The sequence below is a fragment of the Micromys minutus genome (genome assembly GCF_963924665.1).
Source record: "Micromys minutus genome assembly, chromosome: 28".
NCBI lineage: Eukaryota > Metazoa > Chordata > Mammalia > Rodentia > Muridae > Micromys > Micromys minutus.
In genome coordinates this window covers 37,718,548-37,736,307 of record NC_137963.1, presented here as the reverse complement: position 1 = coordinate 37,736,307, position 17,760 = coordinate 37,718,548, and the positions used below count along the sequence as shown (strand labels likewise).

The window sequence follows — 17,760 nt, the reverse complement described above, 5'->3', positions numbered from 1 at the left end:
CCTGTAAAATATCAGTGCCCTGTGCAAGCAGTTGGTTTGCAGCAGATTGCAGATGCTGGGCGGCCTGGCTTATAGTGCTGAGGTGCAGGTAGGAAAGCAACGAGGCCGCCGTGGGGCCCATCCGTTGGCCTTTTCCATGACCAATGATGGAGTGTTCTTTCTCAAAGCAGCTAGTTCAGGGCTTCCAGGAGTGACAGACCCTATATCCTTGTAAGTCCCAGCGTCTGTCCTAGTTCAAAATAGCCTTCCTTGTCTGAGATAGCTACTCCGAGAAGTGGCCGTGTGGCTTTCCTGTCTTCAAGCTGAACTCATACTTCACACTCCGCCAACGGGTTTCTAGATGGATTACAGTTTCCATGACCCTTGCAAATGATGACATCCGGAAAGGTCCACACTGCCACCAATAGCCAAAGGGTGCCCCGGGAATGAAGGGTCGCTTCTGGTGTACATCAGGGTTGCAGGTGGAGCTCGGGGTGGATTACCACTTGGCACTGGCAAGGCCAGTCACGTTGTTGGCTTGGGTGATACTTGTGGTCAGGGAAATACTGAGCCGGTTTTCAAATGAATAGCTTCCAGGCTGAGTCCCCCATCCCGTGCTTGTCCAATTGATTTTTTTTTTAAATCCTCAGAGTCACTCTTCCTATTAATCCATGTCAGGTCATGTAGCTTGGCCGGTGTTTTGGCCTTCTGTGTTTTTCTAGTCCTGAGGCTGAAAGGCTTATTTGTACAGTTGCCAGCTGAAATCATCCACTTTTCCTGTCAAGGAGCCTCCTCTTCTCTTCTAGTTCTCAGCCAGCTCGTTTTCTTTAACATTTCAGCTCTTGGCCTAATGCTCAGGGGACTGCCCTCCCTAGCATGAGACACCGGGATTGGCTCCTGTAGATTCCTGCTCTCTGTCTCTCTCTTCTGCTCTGCTCCTGCCTGCCCCATCCCGAGTCTTCAGAGTGGTGCCGGTTGCTTATTGCGGCGAAAACTCACTGCGCCCTCTTAGACTTGTTCATGGTTTTCCCAGAGATTCTCCAGATTCTCAAGGATCTCGTTCAATATCTGTTGCTTGGGACCTGATGACCTCTTACAGTTCTGCCTGTATAAATTCTTCCTCTGAGCCGTTGCCAGATGTCAACAATAAGGGTTAAGCCAAAGGGAGCTTGAGACACTTGGCTCAGTGGTAGCTCCCTTGTCTTAACAGGGACGAGGCCCTGGGTTTGGTTCCTGGCACAGGAAAGGATGGGAAAAGAAAAAGGGAACAGAAACCAGAACTATTCCAAGTACAGATAAACCATTGCTGAATCCACCCATGGCTCTGCATCTAGCTTTCTCCACAGGGGCATTGTGGGAGAGGTTATTAATCTTGGCAAGAACGAAGGAACTCTCACATGTCCACGGGACCTTGGTCTGTCTATCTGAAATGCTGTCTTCAAAAGAAAACTGAACTTGGTTGGTTCTGACTTGTCCCTGCTGACTCCTGAGTCATCAGCGATCCGTGCTGAAAGCTCCTTGCCCATCTCTTAGATTTTTACCAAGAACTAACAGCAGGCTTTTCAGTGTGTGTTTTCCAGTGTGTTTGTTGTGGAGAGCTCGATATTGGTCGTCTGTTGTCTGCAAATATGACTTCTTTTTGCGGATATTGGGCGGTGCCAACTGTGACATATTCTGGTTCCTCACGCCCCGAGATTCACCTGGATCGGAGTCTTGAGCTCATAACTTTGGATTTCAGCTTCTTTGCCTATTCCATTCATTCTTTCAGATTGGAAAACTGAGAGTTTCTTCATGGGAACAGAGCTCTCTCTCATACTCAAGTTTCTGGTCTGAAAGCAAGCTGTGTCTCTGAGGTGGTAAATCACAGTTGTATGTCCAGTCACACCAAGTAACACCACAATTTCTTCTTGTTAAAATATCAGGGTCATTGGCTCATTTCATCTACTTCATGGATTGCTGTCTTAATATCTAAGTCCATGAACTTGGCTTCCAAAAAGTTCCCCGATGCTGTTACAGACCTCTTCCCTTGTCTACATAGAACATGGCCCAGAGCGCCATCTTGGGCTCTTATCCATATGGACATTCTAAAGGTTGGCCTAAAAGACTTGCTAGAGTGTTGAAGTGTGTGGTGCGGAACTGGGAAGTTCCTTTTGGGTGGGAAGGTCATGATCTTTTGGTCTCATTCATATAAGACACAGCTCAAGTCTGACCTGGTGTGATCCGTGTAAGGGTTTACCACCTCATAGCAGCTAACGTGAGTCTTTTTACTTCTGGAGAAAAAGAATGCCAGAAGATAACAGTCAAGAGAGTCCAATCACAATTCACACAGACCAACGCTTCAATGAGCCCTCTAGCTCCCAAGTGTATGGATAGAAAGCCTGAAACTCGGAGAAGCTCAAATACAACCAGAGTCATACAGTTTAGAGAGAATTTTTATTTTGTTTTGTTTTGTTTTCTGTGGGGTGAGGGTGGGGTTGGTTGGTTCTTTGTTTTTCTCCAGATAGTGTTTCTCTGTGTAGCTTTGGCTGGCCTGGAACTTCCTCTGTAGACCAGGCTGGCCTCAAACTCAGAGACTTGCCTGCTCTACCTCCTGAGTGCTGGGATTAAAGGTGTACAGCATCACTGCCTGGCTGATCATACAGTTATTTTTAAAGTTTATTTGTTTATGTGTATGTGTCTGTGTTTCTGGTGTGTGTGTGTGTGTGTGTGTTTAAGAAGTTAAAAGATGCAAATGCTTTTATGAATGTGCCATTCCAAAGTATGTTAATATTTTTTCAGGGAGTCCCCAAGTCATCCTTCTTGACAGAAGAGAAGAGGGCCCGGCTGAAGACCAACCCTGTGAAGGTGCACTTTGCTGAGGAAGTGCTGGTCAGTGGGCACAGCCAGGTGCGTCAGGAGCCAGGGATGGGAGTTCCTGCTGACGGCAAGCTGTCTGTTAGCTTGCGCCTCTCCACAACTCTGAAGTCTTCAGAAAGGGTGCAGAGGGAGCCACAGGCATTTGCTGGAGGCTTAGGTTACTTCCTCTGCAGGACAAGGGAAGCCAGGGGAGCCTGGGCCAAGGCTGAGATGTGGAACAAGTCCCGAGGGTGGCTGCCTGCTCAGCCACGACTCCACGCTCCTGCTGGGGTGCGTCTGGAGATTCCAGTTTGCATGTAAATGAGTTTACTATTCCCTCGAAGGGAAATATTAATATGCTGCTAAAATAATGGTGATAGTAGCTGAGATTTCTTTGCTTTTTTGTTTTTCATGTTTTTTTTTTAATTTAACATCTGCTGATAAGAGCCCGACATCTTACTGAATCTCTGTTACTCACTTTTAAACCTTTCCTGTGCCTAGTCCTTATATCATGCAGAGGAATTGTAACAAAAGAAGAAACAGCGGCTTAGAGAGAGTAAGAGAATTCACTGCTAAATCACACAGTAAGAAAAGACAGGAGCCTAGACATGTGTGACGTCACTTTTGTTTTTCCTGGTTATGCTCTCTGGTCATTTTTGATATAGAAAATCCAGGGTCGATGGGAGAAGGCAGGGTATGCTGTGAAAAGACATGTTTGTTAAGGGAAATTTGAGCCTTCAGATGGATTGTTTAAGGGTAATTTTTATTTTTTTATTTATGTGTATGCATTGGTGGCTATACTCTGTGTGCCTCTGTGCGGGGGGTTGGGGGGGTCACAAAAGCCAGAAGAGAGTGGGTCCCCTGAAGCTGGGGTTAACAGTTGGAGCCCTCTGGGTACAGAGTACTGAACTCTGAAGAACAAGAGTTCTAACCACAGAGCCATTTCCTGTCTTGGGGTCCATGTCTTAAATAAGGAGTTATTGATAAAAGACACATGTACTCATATGTTATAAAATGGCTGGTAACTTTTGCCACTCTGAACCCAGCCATCAGTATTAGGCTTTAAAACCTTCAAGTCAAAACTTCTTGTCATCCTGAGAAATTGAAGGGTTAGGCTCAGGATTCAGTTCACCGCACATAAAAGCCTTTGTTTTCTCTCTGCCCTACTACATGACAGAGCACATCTTCAGTGAGACCTGAGAGAAAAGGGTAGGCTTGTTCAGGAAGGGGCCAGTGGAGGCCCAATACATCAATCAGGGTAAACCTGGGAATGCTGCCTGTCAGCAATGATTTAAATCTCTTAGGTGTCCACACTTGTGAAAATGGATTGGACCTCTCTAAAGATTAAATTTAGATTCGACATGTGCGTTTGCTTAATCTTAGCCAAAAGGCCAAGAAGCGGGCAGCTTGCATATTGCAGAGCATTGTACATGCTGAGGCCGGGGCATGAGAAGCAGCTCAGGTCAGAAAGCACAAAGCATCACCGGTGTGGACCAGGAAACCTGAAGTGTTGCTTTAAAAATGACCCTCGTCCCTTTCCCCCTCATATCTGTTCTGAAACCCCAACAGGGTTTAAAAACACATTAAAAAACCCAAACAGGCTACTGAACTGTTGAACAGTTTAAGTAGTGATGGGTAGTTTAAAGACATTGTACCCCAAAAGTTTCTGTCTCCGAGAAGCTTGAAGGTTGGAGCTCCAAGGATAGGCATCTGCACCAGCCGACCACAGGAGAGGCAGCAAAGCCAGGGGAGTGCTTGTCACTGTCACCTGCACCTCATCCTCAGAAGCATTTTAAAAGCTGATTAAGCTTCCCTTAGCAATGAGAAGACGGCTCTGAGCGTGCACATCTAGATTATTCTCGTAAAACCCAGCTTTGGAAATGGGTCTGGCTTGGCTCACAGTTAAAGAGACACAGGGGAAGCTTACGGAATGATGAAGCTGGTGAGCTGCCAGCTCATTAGAGAATGACCACAAATCAGAAAAAAAAAATGTCAGCCTGGGTGCTGAGAAGGCTTCCGGTCATGCATCCACTGGGGCTTTGTAAAAGAGTGCATCAGCTCATGGGGGAGGGGAAAAGATACAGATTTATATCTCCCATGAAATATGGCCCAGACATCTCACTTGTGTAAATTTAGAATATAGAGAGATTTAAATGCGAGAAATGCATAGAATAAAGATAGCTGTAGTATCAGCATTTTACATAGCCAAAACCCAGAAAGATGCTGTGTGTCTAGAATAGAGACCTGGTTATTTCAGCTCCTTACAATATGTTAAGCTCTTTACAATGATAAATAGTGCGCCTACATAAAAATTCATTTATGAAATGTTGGATAAAAATAAAATAATATAGAATTGTGCATAGTCTGTTTTATCAGCTAAAAATCTATGTACAATTTTAGGCACACATTAGAAGAAGCTTTAAAGAAAATAAATAGCGAGAGCTGTGTGATGCGAGGGCTGTATTTTTTTTTTTAAGCCTTGTAAATCACAAATTATAATGTACCAAGGAGAAAAGCCCCCAAGTGGGAAATCCAAAATGAGATTTTTTTTGTTTTTTACACCCAGAGCCAGAAACTGGAAAAAACATTCTACTTTCTGGCTGAGTGTGATTTGGTATTAGAGCATGTCTTAGTTAGGGTTTCTATTGCTGTGATTGAATACCATGACCAAAAGCAACTGGGAGAGGAGAGTTTATTCCTGTATACAACTCCATCACTGAGAGAAGTCAGGGCAGGAACCCAGGGCAGGAACCCAGGGCAGGAACCCAGGGCAGGAACCTGGAGATAGCCTAGGCAGAGGCCATGGAGGAGCACTGCTTAATGTCAGACTCCTTCTGCTGGCTTGCTAAGTGAGGTTTCCCTCAGGACCACCTCCGGGGGCGGGGGTGGGATAGGCTGATCCCTCCTACCTGGATCCTTTACCAAGAAAATGCTCTAGAGACTTGTCTACAGGCAACCTGATGGAGGCGTTTTCTCAGTTGAGGGAGGTTCCTCTTCCCATATGACTTCAGCTTGTGTCAAGTGACAAAAAGGCACCTAGGATCCTTACCTCCATAAATAAAAACACTGTATGCAGTCTTACCTCCATAATAAAAACACTGTATCCAATCTTACCTCCAAAAATAAAAACACTGTATCCAGTCTTACCTCCATAAATAAGAACACTATATACAATCTTCCCTCTGTAAATAAAAACACTGTATCCAAAACAAGTTAAGCTAAGCACCGATATTGTATACTTAGAAGACTCAAGATTCTCACAGGGACAATGCTGGCAGGTGTGTTGGAGGCAGAATAGAAGGGAATGAACTTCTTCGCCCAGTTAGACTTTCTACTCAGATCCTTCATTGAGACACCTAAAGCCACTCCTGGCTCAAAGGCTGTGAGGGACCTCAATTCTAAATTTCAGCTCAATTCAGAGGTCAGTTTTTAAATGGGAGCTGACCCTGAGGGGAACCTCCCCTACCCCCAAATGCTGCCTTGCTCCCAGGAATCCTGACTGGCATGGAATTTCTAAAGACTAGCCCTATTCCTCTGACTTGCAAAGCCATGGGAGAGTGGCAGGGTCCCTTAGAGGTGATGGGTGGGACCAGGGGAGTACAGAACATCCCTCTCTGCTTCCTGCTGATGATTCACTGCAAAGAGCTAGAGCAATAAAATGGGGAGGGGGCTCTAAGGAAGCATCCCACCTCTGACTACACTCCATTCCATGTCAGCCCCACAAGGACGGCTCTAAAGAAGGGAAAGGCCCCATGTGAAGAGACAGATACCACCAGTCAGCAGTTGTTTGTTTTTAAAAACATGGTTTCTCTGTGTAGCTCTGGCTGTCCTAGAACTCGCCATGTAGACCAGGCTGGCCTAAAACTCAGAGACATACCTGCTTCTGGCTCCCAAGTACTGGGACTAAAGGCATGTACCGCCACCCAGCCAAACATCATTTTTGAAATTGTGTCCCTTATGGGTGGCACCAATAGATACACACCAGTGAACAACTGTAGTGACTCACCCTTCCTTCCCTACTACCTATCACGATGAATGGCTCTCATGCATTTTCCTGGACAAAGAAAATCTATCCCCCTGGAGAAATTCCCAAATGCTAAAAGGCAGCAATTAGCTCTCCAAAACTGGCAGTGCCAGGCAGCTAGTGATTGGAGTGCCAGGCAGCTAGGAATTGCTACATCAGGAGCCAGAAGCGTGTGTCAGCCTATAACGCTGCTCTTGTGTTTTCCAGGGGAATTCTCTGCTTTGTATGCCCAACGTGCTCAAGGTGTACCTGGAGAACGGACAGACCAAAGCGTTCAAGTTTGAGGCAAACACAACCGTGAAGGTATTAAAAATAAATCAGAACCCTTTTTTGTTCATAGGAAAGTTGCTCAAGGGACCACCAGACAGCTTGGCCTCTGCCTGCCTTGGTGAGCTTGTGCCCTCTGCAGCCTGCGTGCCCATGACAGGAAATGTACTGTACTGTATTCTTTGGTTATATAGCCACCCAATAAGATGGGTTGGGGGAGGGGTGTTTGTTTTTGTCACTTCCTGCAGGGGAGGGGCTTAGGACTTGGTGGCTAAGTGGCTTGTCCAAGGCCATATTACATCTCTAATGGCTTCATCCTTAACCACAGCATCTTGTCTCTGCCTCCCAGACTCCAAATTAGCTAAACACCAAGGTGGGATGTGAGGGCAAGCCCAGGGTCTTGCATGTTCTTATACATAATCAACTCCTCACCTGAGATTCTCAGAGAGCGGTTATTGAGCCCGGTAAAGGACTAAAAGAGCCTTCAGTTACATTTAGAGAGGGTGGGCATCCCAGAAACTCCAGCTGACTAGAGCAAGATAAAATGAGGCAAAAGGTAGGATACGTAAGTTGCGAGTGGACCACAAACATGCGTCTTTCTCACGCCAGCACATTAGCCCAGGCAGGGAAATGCACGTGAGCAGCTGGGTAGGGTAACTAAGATTTCCACAAAGGCAGAGAGGCTGAGGTGCACACCAGGATAATGGGCATTATCCAGCAAAACATGCAGTGAGACCACATGGCGCTCTCCTAGGAGGGGGAATAGCCATGGAGGGCCTCCAGCGCCAGACAGTACTGTCTAGAGAGGAGAGATGGTTCTAATTGCTCCTGAGCTCAGAAGGCAGAGGTGTCGAGAAAGGCTGTCGTAAAGAAGTAAACTGTTGTTAAATACAACAGGCCATAAGGGCTGAGTGTGGTGGCACACACCTTTAATCCCAGCACTCAGAAATCAGAGGCAGGAACAACTCTGTGAGTTCGAGGCCAACCTGGTCTATTTGGTGGACATCCAGGGTTACGTATATAGAGAGACTCCATCTTACAAACAAACAACACATATCTGTAATACACACACACACACACACACACACACACTGGACAATTAAATGAGGAGCCTAGCTCTTTAGGCCTGGATAAGAAATGAGATGAGAAAACATTATAGACAATAGCCAAGACACATATACTTGTGCACAGTAATGTAATAAATATAAAAATCCCGGTGAGGGGTTTCTCCCCACCTTAGACCTTTTATGTTTCCAGATGAAAGACACACACAGCCCTTATATTTTAAAATACTCCTTAGGCAGCACAGTAGCTGGCGGCTGCCTACCCTCCATGCTGATATAATCTTCTTTCCATAAGCCTAGGTTATCACATACTTTTTACTGTGTTCCATCTGGGCTGCTCTTAACCCAGTTGGGCAGCCCTCTGGGCCACGCTCCTTGGCCCTTGGCCCATAGTGGCTCTCCCTCGAAACCTCAGCCCCACCTTCTGCCCAGATATTGGCTGTCAGCATCTTTATTCACCTGTCAGACTCAGGGGCCGGGTCCCAGGGGTTATGTGCTGACTCCAGGTCTTGTGGGGCAGCACTTAGCGTTACAATGGACAGTAAAAAACAAAACCTTAATAGAGTAAGTGAATGTATGACATATGCATGTGCACAGGCATATATGTGCACACATGGACACATGTATGTGCACAGGCATATATCTAATATTTTGCTCTGGCACCTTCCTTTGGCAATTATCAAGCTACTCCAATTTCCTGCCTGTTTCTACTTTTGTGTGATTTAGGAGAGGCTAGAGAAATCCCTTTGGAACCCAGAATGCCATTGAAGGAACAAGAGGAAGAACTGGATGAGTCTAGTTCATGCCAGCCATCCTGCTGGGCACCTCCTTGCATACAATCTAATTTAACATCTTAATAACCTTGGGAGATGACTGACTAGCATTATCTCTACTTTGTAGGTAGGAACACAGGTCTAATAGGTCCCCAACATGCTATGATCCCCTGGCTTATGATCAAGTTTGCCCTGTTGCTGGGCTCCGGGCTCTGCATGTCAGCTTTGATCAAAGAAGGATGGAGGAGGGCAAGTCGGTCTTCAGAGGCAGCCAGAATACCCTGAGGCGATTTACAATGAAAGTTCACATCACAGAGGAATTAAGAAGCTAGAGTTAGAACAGTGAACAAAGGCTTGGCAAGTATAATACTGGCTAATCTTATCTGTACTGGCCAAAGTTTATAAAGCAAATCCCTTAGCTCTTTTTCACAGGGAGAGCAGTGGCTCTATACAAATCCTGTCAGGGAAAAAGGAAAAGGCGCTTCAGCTCACCGGGGACTTCTCCTTCCCACCCTTCACCACAAGGAGAAGATTCTTAAATCAAAAAATCAAAAAGGGAGGGGGCAGGTTAGAGAGATGCTCTTCCAGAGGCCCTGAGTTCAAATCCCAGCAACCACATGGTGGCTCACGACCATCTGTAATGAGATCTGATGCCCTCTTCTAGTGTGTCCAAAGAGAGCTACAATGTACTTATATATAATAAATAAATAAATCTTTTTTTAAAAGTGTTTCTTTGGGCCAGAGCTATAGCAGACTAAAGCCTCCGGTTCAGCCTCTGGAGCTGCATGGATTGGGTGTGATGGTACATGCCTGTGATCCCAGCTTGAGGCCAGCTTGGGGTGCCAGACTCTGCTCTCCTACCTAGAAAGAAACAGAGGCAGACAAAAACATCTCTAGATGGAAGGAAATGTCATTTGACCCATTAACATTTACTGAGTTACTGATACTCGTGGGTCAGACATTTCTGTGTCACTTGGATGTTGCTAATACAGAAACCATTTGCTTAGGGTTATTCTGTTAGGAAGCCTGGGGTATCAGGTTGGCGTTGGAGATGGAGACAAGGTACCATGTGCTGAGGGCCAGGAAAGGGCCACAGAAATGTTGTCATGCAGGCTTAGGGGAGAGAACTTTCAGCTGAGTGTTAATGTACAGCTTCTAGCAAGCAGTGGGCCATGCAGACACGGAAAGATGGGCAGGCTTTGATATTAGTGGGTTGCAAGTGGGATCAAGATGCCCCCGGGCATGGGAAACAGAACAGCAAAGACTCAGAGATGGGCAAGTGCACAGGATGTTTGAGAGCAGAGTACTGACAGAAGTACCGGAAATAAAGTGTGAAGTGGGAATGGTGCTGTACGCCTGTAATCCTGGCACCCAAGGCTGAGGCAGGAGGATCATGAATTCAAAGCCTGGACTACAGTGTGAGACTCTTATAATTGTGCGTGTGTGTTTGTCTGCCTGTGCTAGGTATGGGCACACAAGTACAGGTACTCGTGGAGACCATAGGTGTTGGAGGTTGTGATCTGTCCGATTTGTGTGTTGGGAATCACTCTGGTTCTTAGCTGTACCCATGGAGCCATCTCTGATCCTGACAGCAGTGCCCCTTTCTTTCTTTTTCAAGACAGGGTTTTTCTGTGTAGCCCTGACTGTGTTGGAACTCGCTCTGTAGACCAGGTTGGACTTGAACTCATAGAGATCCACCTGCCTCTGCTTCCTGGGGTGCTAGAACCAAAGCTATGTAGCACACAGTAGGTGCCTAATTAATGCTGATGACTTGCAGACAGAAATACCCTCTTCAGAACTCAGTCACGGCTTTAGTTACGGAGGGCACCGGTGGACAGGAGGCACGGGAACAGGCAGCCCTTCACAGTCAGGCTTTCTAAATCTGAGACCCTGAATTCTGTAGTGTGTCCACAGTGATCACTGCTCAGGTGAGACATTGCTGAGCATCTCCAAGGCCCCAAGCATTGGAGTATAACAGACCCCAACTGTGCTGGCTCATTTTTTGGTTATTTTTTGGTAATTTTTGTTTTTTTTTTTGGGGGGGGGGGTTGTTTTGTTGCATACAAATTCTATTTATTTATAATTTTTATTGGATATATTTTATTTACATTTCAAATGTTATCCTGCTTTCCCCTCCATAAACCCCCATCCTATTTCCCCTCCCTATGAGGTGTTCACTGACTCCTCCCTCCCTTAACATTCCCCTACACTGGGCATCAAGCCTTGGCCTGACCAAGGGCTTCTCCTCCCATTGATGCCCAACAAGTCCATCCTCTGCTACATGTGCAGCTGGAGCCATGGGTCTGTCCATGTGTACTCTTTGGATGGTGGTTTAGTCCCTGGGAGCTCTGGTTGATTGGTATTGTTCTTGGGGTTGCAAACCCTTTCGACTCAGCTTGGCACAGGCTAGTCTGAAAGGAGGAAACCTCAGCTGAGAAAAAGCCTCCCTAAGATCTGACTGTAGGGAATTAGTGATTGATAGGGAAGGACCCAGCCCATTGTGGGTGGTGCCATCCCTGGGCTGGTGGTCCTAGGATCTATAAGTAGGCTGAGCAAGCCATGAGGAGCAAGCCAGTAAGCAGCATCCCTCCATGGCTTCTACATCAGCTCCTGCCTCCAGGATCCTGCCTTGTCTGAGTTCCAGTCCTGACTTCCTCCAGTGATAAATAGTGCTGTGGAAGTGTAAGCTGAGTTAACCCTTTCCTCTCCAAGTTGCTTTTGGTCATGGTGTTTATCACAGCAGCAGAAACCCTAAGACTCCAACACTGTCAGCGAGTTGCTGTCTATTAAGGTAAAAGAAAATGAACAAGAAAACAAATGCTAGAGGTGAGCTTATGTAGAACACCGCCTGCTAGGGAGTGAGTGAGGTAAGCACCTTCCAGTGAATGCACACAGCAGTCTGGCTGACAGATGTTGATGTCTACCAAAATGTAGAAAAGCCACAGAGAAAACCACAGTGTGTCCACGGCCACAGCAAGCTGAGGAGGAGGATGAGCCTCAGCCTAGAATCCCTTCCTGTACCAGACATACTGTCTTTTACAAAAAGAACATCATTTATTAAAGAAATAGATATTAAATAATGATGAGGGGACTAAACATGCCCCAGGGGCTGAGGACTCAGTTCAGCAGGGAGGCCATAGGTTCAGTCTCCAACCAAAGCAAACCAAGATGCTCCTGCAACTGAGAATAATAGGCAGGGTGACATTTAGATACAGTAGCCATATGGGACCTCTCTGGAGAGGGGACATATAAATCAAACATAAAAGGACAGAAGCAGCCTTGTGAAAAATGATGAACAAAAGTGTATACGTCAGAGGGAAGAACGTCTGTGAGTGCCTGAGGCATCTGCCATGACAGGGGCCACCAGAGAGAAAAAAGGAATGTGTGGCCTGGTGGCTGTTGAGCCCTCGGCACAGCATTATCTACCTTTCCATCTTGACAGGCTCCTTGGCAGTCTGTAGGCATTGCTTTCCTCCGTTTCGGAAGAAGAAACCTGAGTCAGCATCTCATAGTCACTCGAGGAGACTGGTAGGATTCTATCCAGAATGCAGTTGGTATAGCCAGGCAGCTCCAGAGACTTTCTATCCAGACACTGAGGCAAGAGACTGGTATCTCCCCCATGGTGGCTGCATCCTCCCGAGGAAAGCAAGAGAGACTGCTGTTATGAGCAGTGCAGGACCGAAAAGGTCTAACATGAGAGCTGGGGCCCTACCTGTGTTAGCAGCGGATACAAGAGCACCAGCTTCTTCTCCCGGATGTTGGGGAAGCTGTAAGAAGGCCCGAGAAGTTCCCTCACTCTGGTGACCTCTCTTCTCCTCTGCTCCCAGGACATCATCCTCACGGTGAAGGAGAAGCTATCCATCCGAAGTATCGAGTACTTTGCGCTGGTCCTGGAGGAGCAGTACAGCGTCTCCCGCCTACACCTTCTGCATGAGGAGGAACTCATCCAACAGGTAGGAGGACCTATCCCGCTCTGGGAGACCAGGCTCCTCAGCCACTTCAGGACCGGGTCAAGTACATCCACTCAGCCCTGGGTGAGAAGGGCAAGACTCAGGCGTGGTTTGCCTCTGTTCCTCTGAGGTACGCAGGCCATAGCCCAAGATGCCCGTCTTCTAGGGGTGGAGATAGAGGCTTAGCAGGGTGAGGTGGTTTCCCCTGGTCACATATCTGACAGAGTCGTTTGCTTCCAGCTTTGGTCATCTTTCCTGGCACCTGCTGTATCAGAACTATTAGGGGACATTGGTTGCTGTGTCCAAAACCCTCTCTGTGACGTTGCCCCACTGAGAGGCAACCCCCATGATAGGACAGGACAAACAGCCAGTCCTTCTGTGCCACCCAGTGCTTCAGCCTTGCAAGAACTTGTAGCACAGACTCTTTGAAGTCAGACATGCGTCAGTTCAACAAATCATTCTGGGGTGTGTACTATGAAAAGATCAGTAGACATTCTACAGATGGGGAAGGGGAGGGCTTTTTCAGCAAGGGAATGGAACAGGAAAGCCAAGGCCTTGGAGGTCACACAGCCTATCCCACTGCAAATGAGTTATGACCCGGTCACCACTCTGACTGCTGCAAACTCTTTTTTCAAAAGGTTAATTTATTATATATGACTACACTGTAGCTGTCTTCAGACACCCCAGAAGAGGGCATCAGATCCCATTACAGATGGTTGTGAGCCTCCATGTGGTTGCTGGGAATTGAACTCAGGACCTCTGGGAGAGCAGTCGGTGCTCTAACCACTGAGCATCTCTCCAGCTCACAAGCCCTTAAAGAATAATAAAGTGCGGGAAGGTACAAACTCCATCTTCTCTTGTGGAAATCAGTCACCACTGTTGCATCCTGTCTTCCTGACTGTGATGAAATAAATCCCCATCGGGAGCAACTGAGGACAGGGGGGAAGTTTACTTTTGCCTCCGAGTTTTGGAGCTGCGACACATCATCACCAGCATGGCAGCGGAACTGTCCTTGTCTGTGATGGTGGGAGCGTATCACGGCTGGTCGGTCACATGTAGCCGCAGATAGGAAATGGAGAGATCAAGATATACCCCAGAGCCTCAGAGACACTCTCCAAGTGGGCCCCACCTCCTAGAATCTCCCTTCCCACCCAAGACTACGTGTTTCCCACGTGCTGGGGAAAGAGGAGCTTCACATTCAAACCACAAAGCAAATAGTCCTAGACTGTCCCTGGGAGGACATTGAGATGTGGGTCAGTTCAACAAATCATTGTAGGGTGTAAAGATCAGTAGACATTCTACAGATGGGGAAGGGGAGGGCTTCTTCAGCAGGGGAATGGAACGGGAGAGCCTTGGCCTTAGAGACTGTCAGGACTGTCCCTGTGAGGACATTGGGATGTGGACTGGGATTTCTCTAACAGAAGAAACAACACTCTTTGAGTCGTTCATGTTCCACACCATGGGAAAGAGATTCAGGCTAAGTGAGAAGGCTGTGCTGTCTGAGGAAAGACTGAAATAGAAAGCGCCTCCCTTTCTCTTTTCCCTTCTGAAGCTGCTTTAGAGAGATTTGTGAGGTCACTGTACCTTCTTTACCCTGGGCAGGTGGTGGAAAGGGAAGAATCCCAGGACTCCCGCTGCCTCTTCAGGGTGTGCTTTGTTCCTAAGGACCCCCTGGACCTGCTGAAAGAAGACCCTGTGGCCTTTGAATATCTGTACCTGCAGGTGACCATGCTGTGCTTCCTGTGTCCTCAAGGGTGGTGGCAGCTAAACAGCTCTCCTGAGGGATTGTCTCTTTCTAGAGGACAGTGGGTCTCATTATTTCTCCCTGCTGCTCCTGCTGTTGCTGTAATGGGAGATTTGCAGTAGCCTAATCAAATTTCAGCTTAGACCTCAGTGTAGATGATACATTTTTCTAATACTATTAAACGCTATTATCCTTTCCACTTTTCCTGAAGGATGGGGCTTCAGTGCTGCAGAAACTCCTGTTAGAGATGACGTAACAGGGTCTTAGAAGGGGCATATGTCTGGTGTCTCCACTTAGCAGTAGAGCCAAACTTAGTTTCTTTCCCTCCCTCCTCCTTCCCTCCCTCCCTCCCTCCCTCTTCCCTTCCTCCTTTCCTTCCTTCTTTCCTCCCTCCCTCTTGCCTTTTGAGGCAGTATTTCTTCTGTATAACTCTGGCTGTCCTAGATCTAGCTCTGTAGCCCAGGTTAGCCTTGAAGAACCACCTGATTCTGCCTCTGAGTCCTGGGATTAAAGGCTTCTGCCACCAGAGCTCAGCTAGAAACCTGGTTTCTTGACTCCCAGCCTGACCCTGCACTCTATTGTCTGGAGTGAGATTGCTTTTGTTATTTTTATTTGAATGAGAAGGTCACCTGGGAGATGCCGCCAATGGACAGTCCATTTGGGGATAAGGCTGGCCTGTCGTACAAAAGTGATGCTAGAAAATAGTAATAGCAGATGCCACGCCACCGATGCAGCCACACCACGGGTGCATTATTCCACGAACCCTGGCCCTGTGTGCTCTGTGCTCACAAACCTGCATGTTATCTCTTCTAAAGCCCAGAAACCAAATGACACGCATCACAGACACGGTGTGCAATTCCCGATGGAAACACTATGCTTAGAGAGTCTGAATGTACGCAGGTCACAGAGCCAAGTTCTCAAAGATGACTGCTGGTCCTGCTGCTCTGACCGGAGAGAGCTGGGGGCGGGGTGTACACTGTGCATTCTCTCTCTGTGATCTCTCGCAGAGTTGCAGTGACGTACTTCAGGAGCGCTTTGCTGTGGAGATGAAATGCAACTCGGCTCTCCGACTTGCAGCCTTGCACATCCAGGAGCGGATCTACGCCTGTGCCCAGCCGCAGAAGATCTCTCTGAAGTACATAGAGTGAGTGACAGGAGGTGGCAGCTGTGTCACATTTGTGACTGCTGGCTCCTAGCCAGGATGGCCAGACTCCACAGAAAGCTGATACTCACCCATCTTGCCTTTGTTTCCCCGTTCATTTCCCTTTCCCGGCCCGGCTCCCTATCTGGGTAGAAGCCATTTCCTCTTGCAGTCACACAGAGTCCCCTTGTAAATTTCCAGTCCCTGAAAGAGTGTCTGAGGCCATCAGTGGACAACTTCTGAGGGCAGGGATGTCTTGGAAATTAATTTTCCCAACAGGTGTGAACCAGTTGCTATTGCTTTATGCCTTCCTCCAAATGGGGGTGCCTCAAGTCCTAAGATCCCGGTTCCTCTTGATTCTCAGCTCAGAGAACTAATATCTGTTATGCTAAGCCCCCCGCCCCTTCCAGGTCTCCGCTCTAGCTTGTCTGGGTGTCAAAATCATGTGGAGAAATCAGGTTTAAAACTAGAACAGATCCGTGGTATAATGAGGCCAGGGGGATTCTGAGGCTTCTGGACTAATAACGTCCTAAAGCTTAGCCTCGGGGATTGGCAGGTGCGCTCTGTTGCAAGAGCGTTTGGGCATGAACATAGCTCAGCGTCAGGGTGCTTGCCCAGCTTACGCAGGGGCGTGGGTTGTCCCCCAGCAGAGGGTGGGATAGTTGTTCTTACATGTGGATGATCGTGCCACATATTTTTGTCATTAAAAGAACAGTCCTAGTGGAAGGCTTTGCAGGTGGAAGGCCCCTGCGGCCAAGCCTGACAGGATAAGTTCAATCCTCAGGATTCACATGGTGAGAAGAGAGAACCGGTTCCCACAAGTTGTCCTCTGATCACTACGTATGTACACACTTTGCTAAAATACAGCAGTTTGGACTCCCCTTTTTGGAAGTTTGACTTAGTATAGACACACAATAAATGGATGAAATGGAATTTTAAATTACAAAAGAAAAGGTTGAGAACTTCTGCTCTGATTCATGAAATATCCCACAGCAAGACCAGTCAGTTCCCAGGCCAGTCAAGGGGTCCTAAATGTGGAATGTATGGAATGTGTACCATGTGTGTTCGTGGGGAAAACCACCACTCTGTCTCTCTCCTTTAATAGAGGAATGTACAGATTGAGATAAATGAAGATACAGACATTGTCTTAGGGGTTTCATTGCTGTGAAGGGATACCATGACCAAGACAACTCTTATAAAGGAAAACATCTAATTGTGGCTTAGTTCATTACCATCAGAGGTTTAGTCCATTATCATCATGGTGGGGAGCAGGGCAGTGTGCAGGCAGACATGGTGCTGGAAGAGAAGCCAAGAGTTCTATATCTTGATCCAAAGGCAGGCAGAAGGAGATCATCTCCCTCAGGCAGGCAGAAGGAGGCTCTGATGCCACACTGGGGGGAGTTTGAGCACCAGGAGACACCCCCCAAAGTCTCCCCCACCCCTGCACACTGATAACCTTCCTCCAACAAGGCCACACCTACTCTAGCAAGCCCACACCTCCTACTAGTGCCCCTCCCCATGGGCCAAGCATTCAAACACACGAGTCATGGTGCCAAACCTATTCAAACCACCACAGACATCCCTTTCTCTTTTTCTCTTCCTGTGTCTACACATCTGCCTCTATGCCGGTCTCTGTACCTCCCACTAGAGAAGGGTGCTCCTAACTGCTGCATGTTGGCACTCTAGATCTGAACTGCCTGTCATTGGTTCTTCGTCAGAACCAAGTACAATGTAAACACAAGTCTCCAATGTCTCACGGCAGGAAAGACTGGGGAATAGAGAATTTTATATCTCCAACCTTACTCCGAAATATGAAAGGCAAAGACATCAAGAAAGCCATCAGTTTCCACATGAAGAGAAACCAGAATTTGCTGGAACCCCGACAGAAGGTAAGGCCTTTGCCGACCCGCCCAGCTTTCTAAGGTGAAATGTTAGGGGAGTCGTTTTCACCATTGCCTAGACTTTAGGCAAGGAGATAACTCT

General features: G+C 47.4%; 1 protein-coding gene across 1 annotated transcript in view; it reads left to right on the top strand.

The window, feature by feature from the left end:
- The window catches only part of FRMPD1 (FERM and PDZ domain containing 1), a gene marked incomplete at both ends in the record, with an annotated part of 57,106 nt that overhangs the window by 27,179 nt on the left and 12,167 nt on the right, over positions 1-17,760 (top strand). Inside the window, 6 exons of the mRNA XM_080940138.1 lie at positions 2,758-2,865; positions 7,046-7,141; positions 12,770-12,895; positions 14,495-14,614; positions 15,644-15,780; positions 17,540-17,666. Coding sequence (XP_080796264.1) covers positions 2,758-2,865; positions 7,046-7,141; positions 12,770-12,895; positions 14,495-14,614; positions 15,644-15,780; positions 17,540-17,666 — 714 coding nt within the window. The remainder of the gene's footprint in view (positions 1-2,757; positions 2,866-7,045; positions 7,142-12,769; positions 12,896-14,494; positions 14,615-15,643; positions 15,781-17,539; positions 17,667-17,760) is intronic.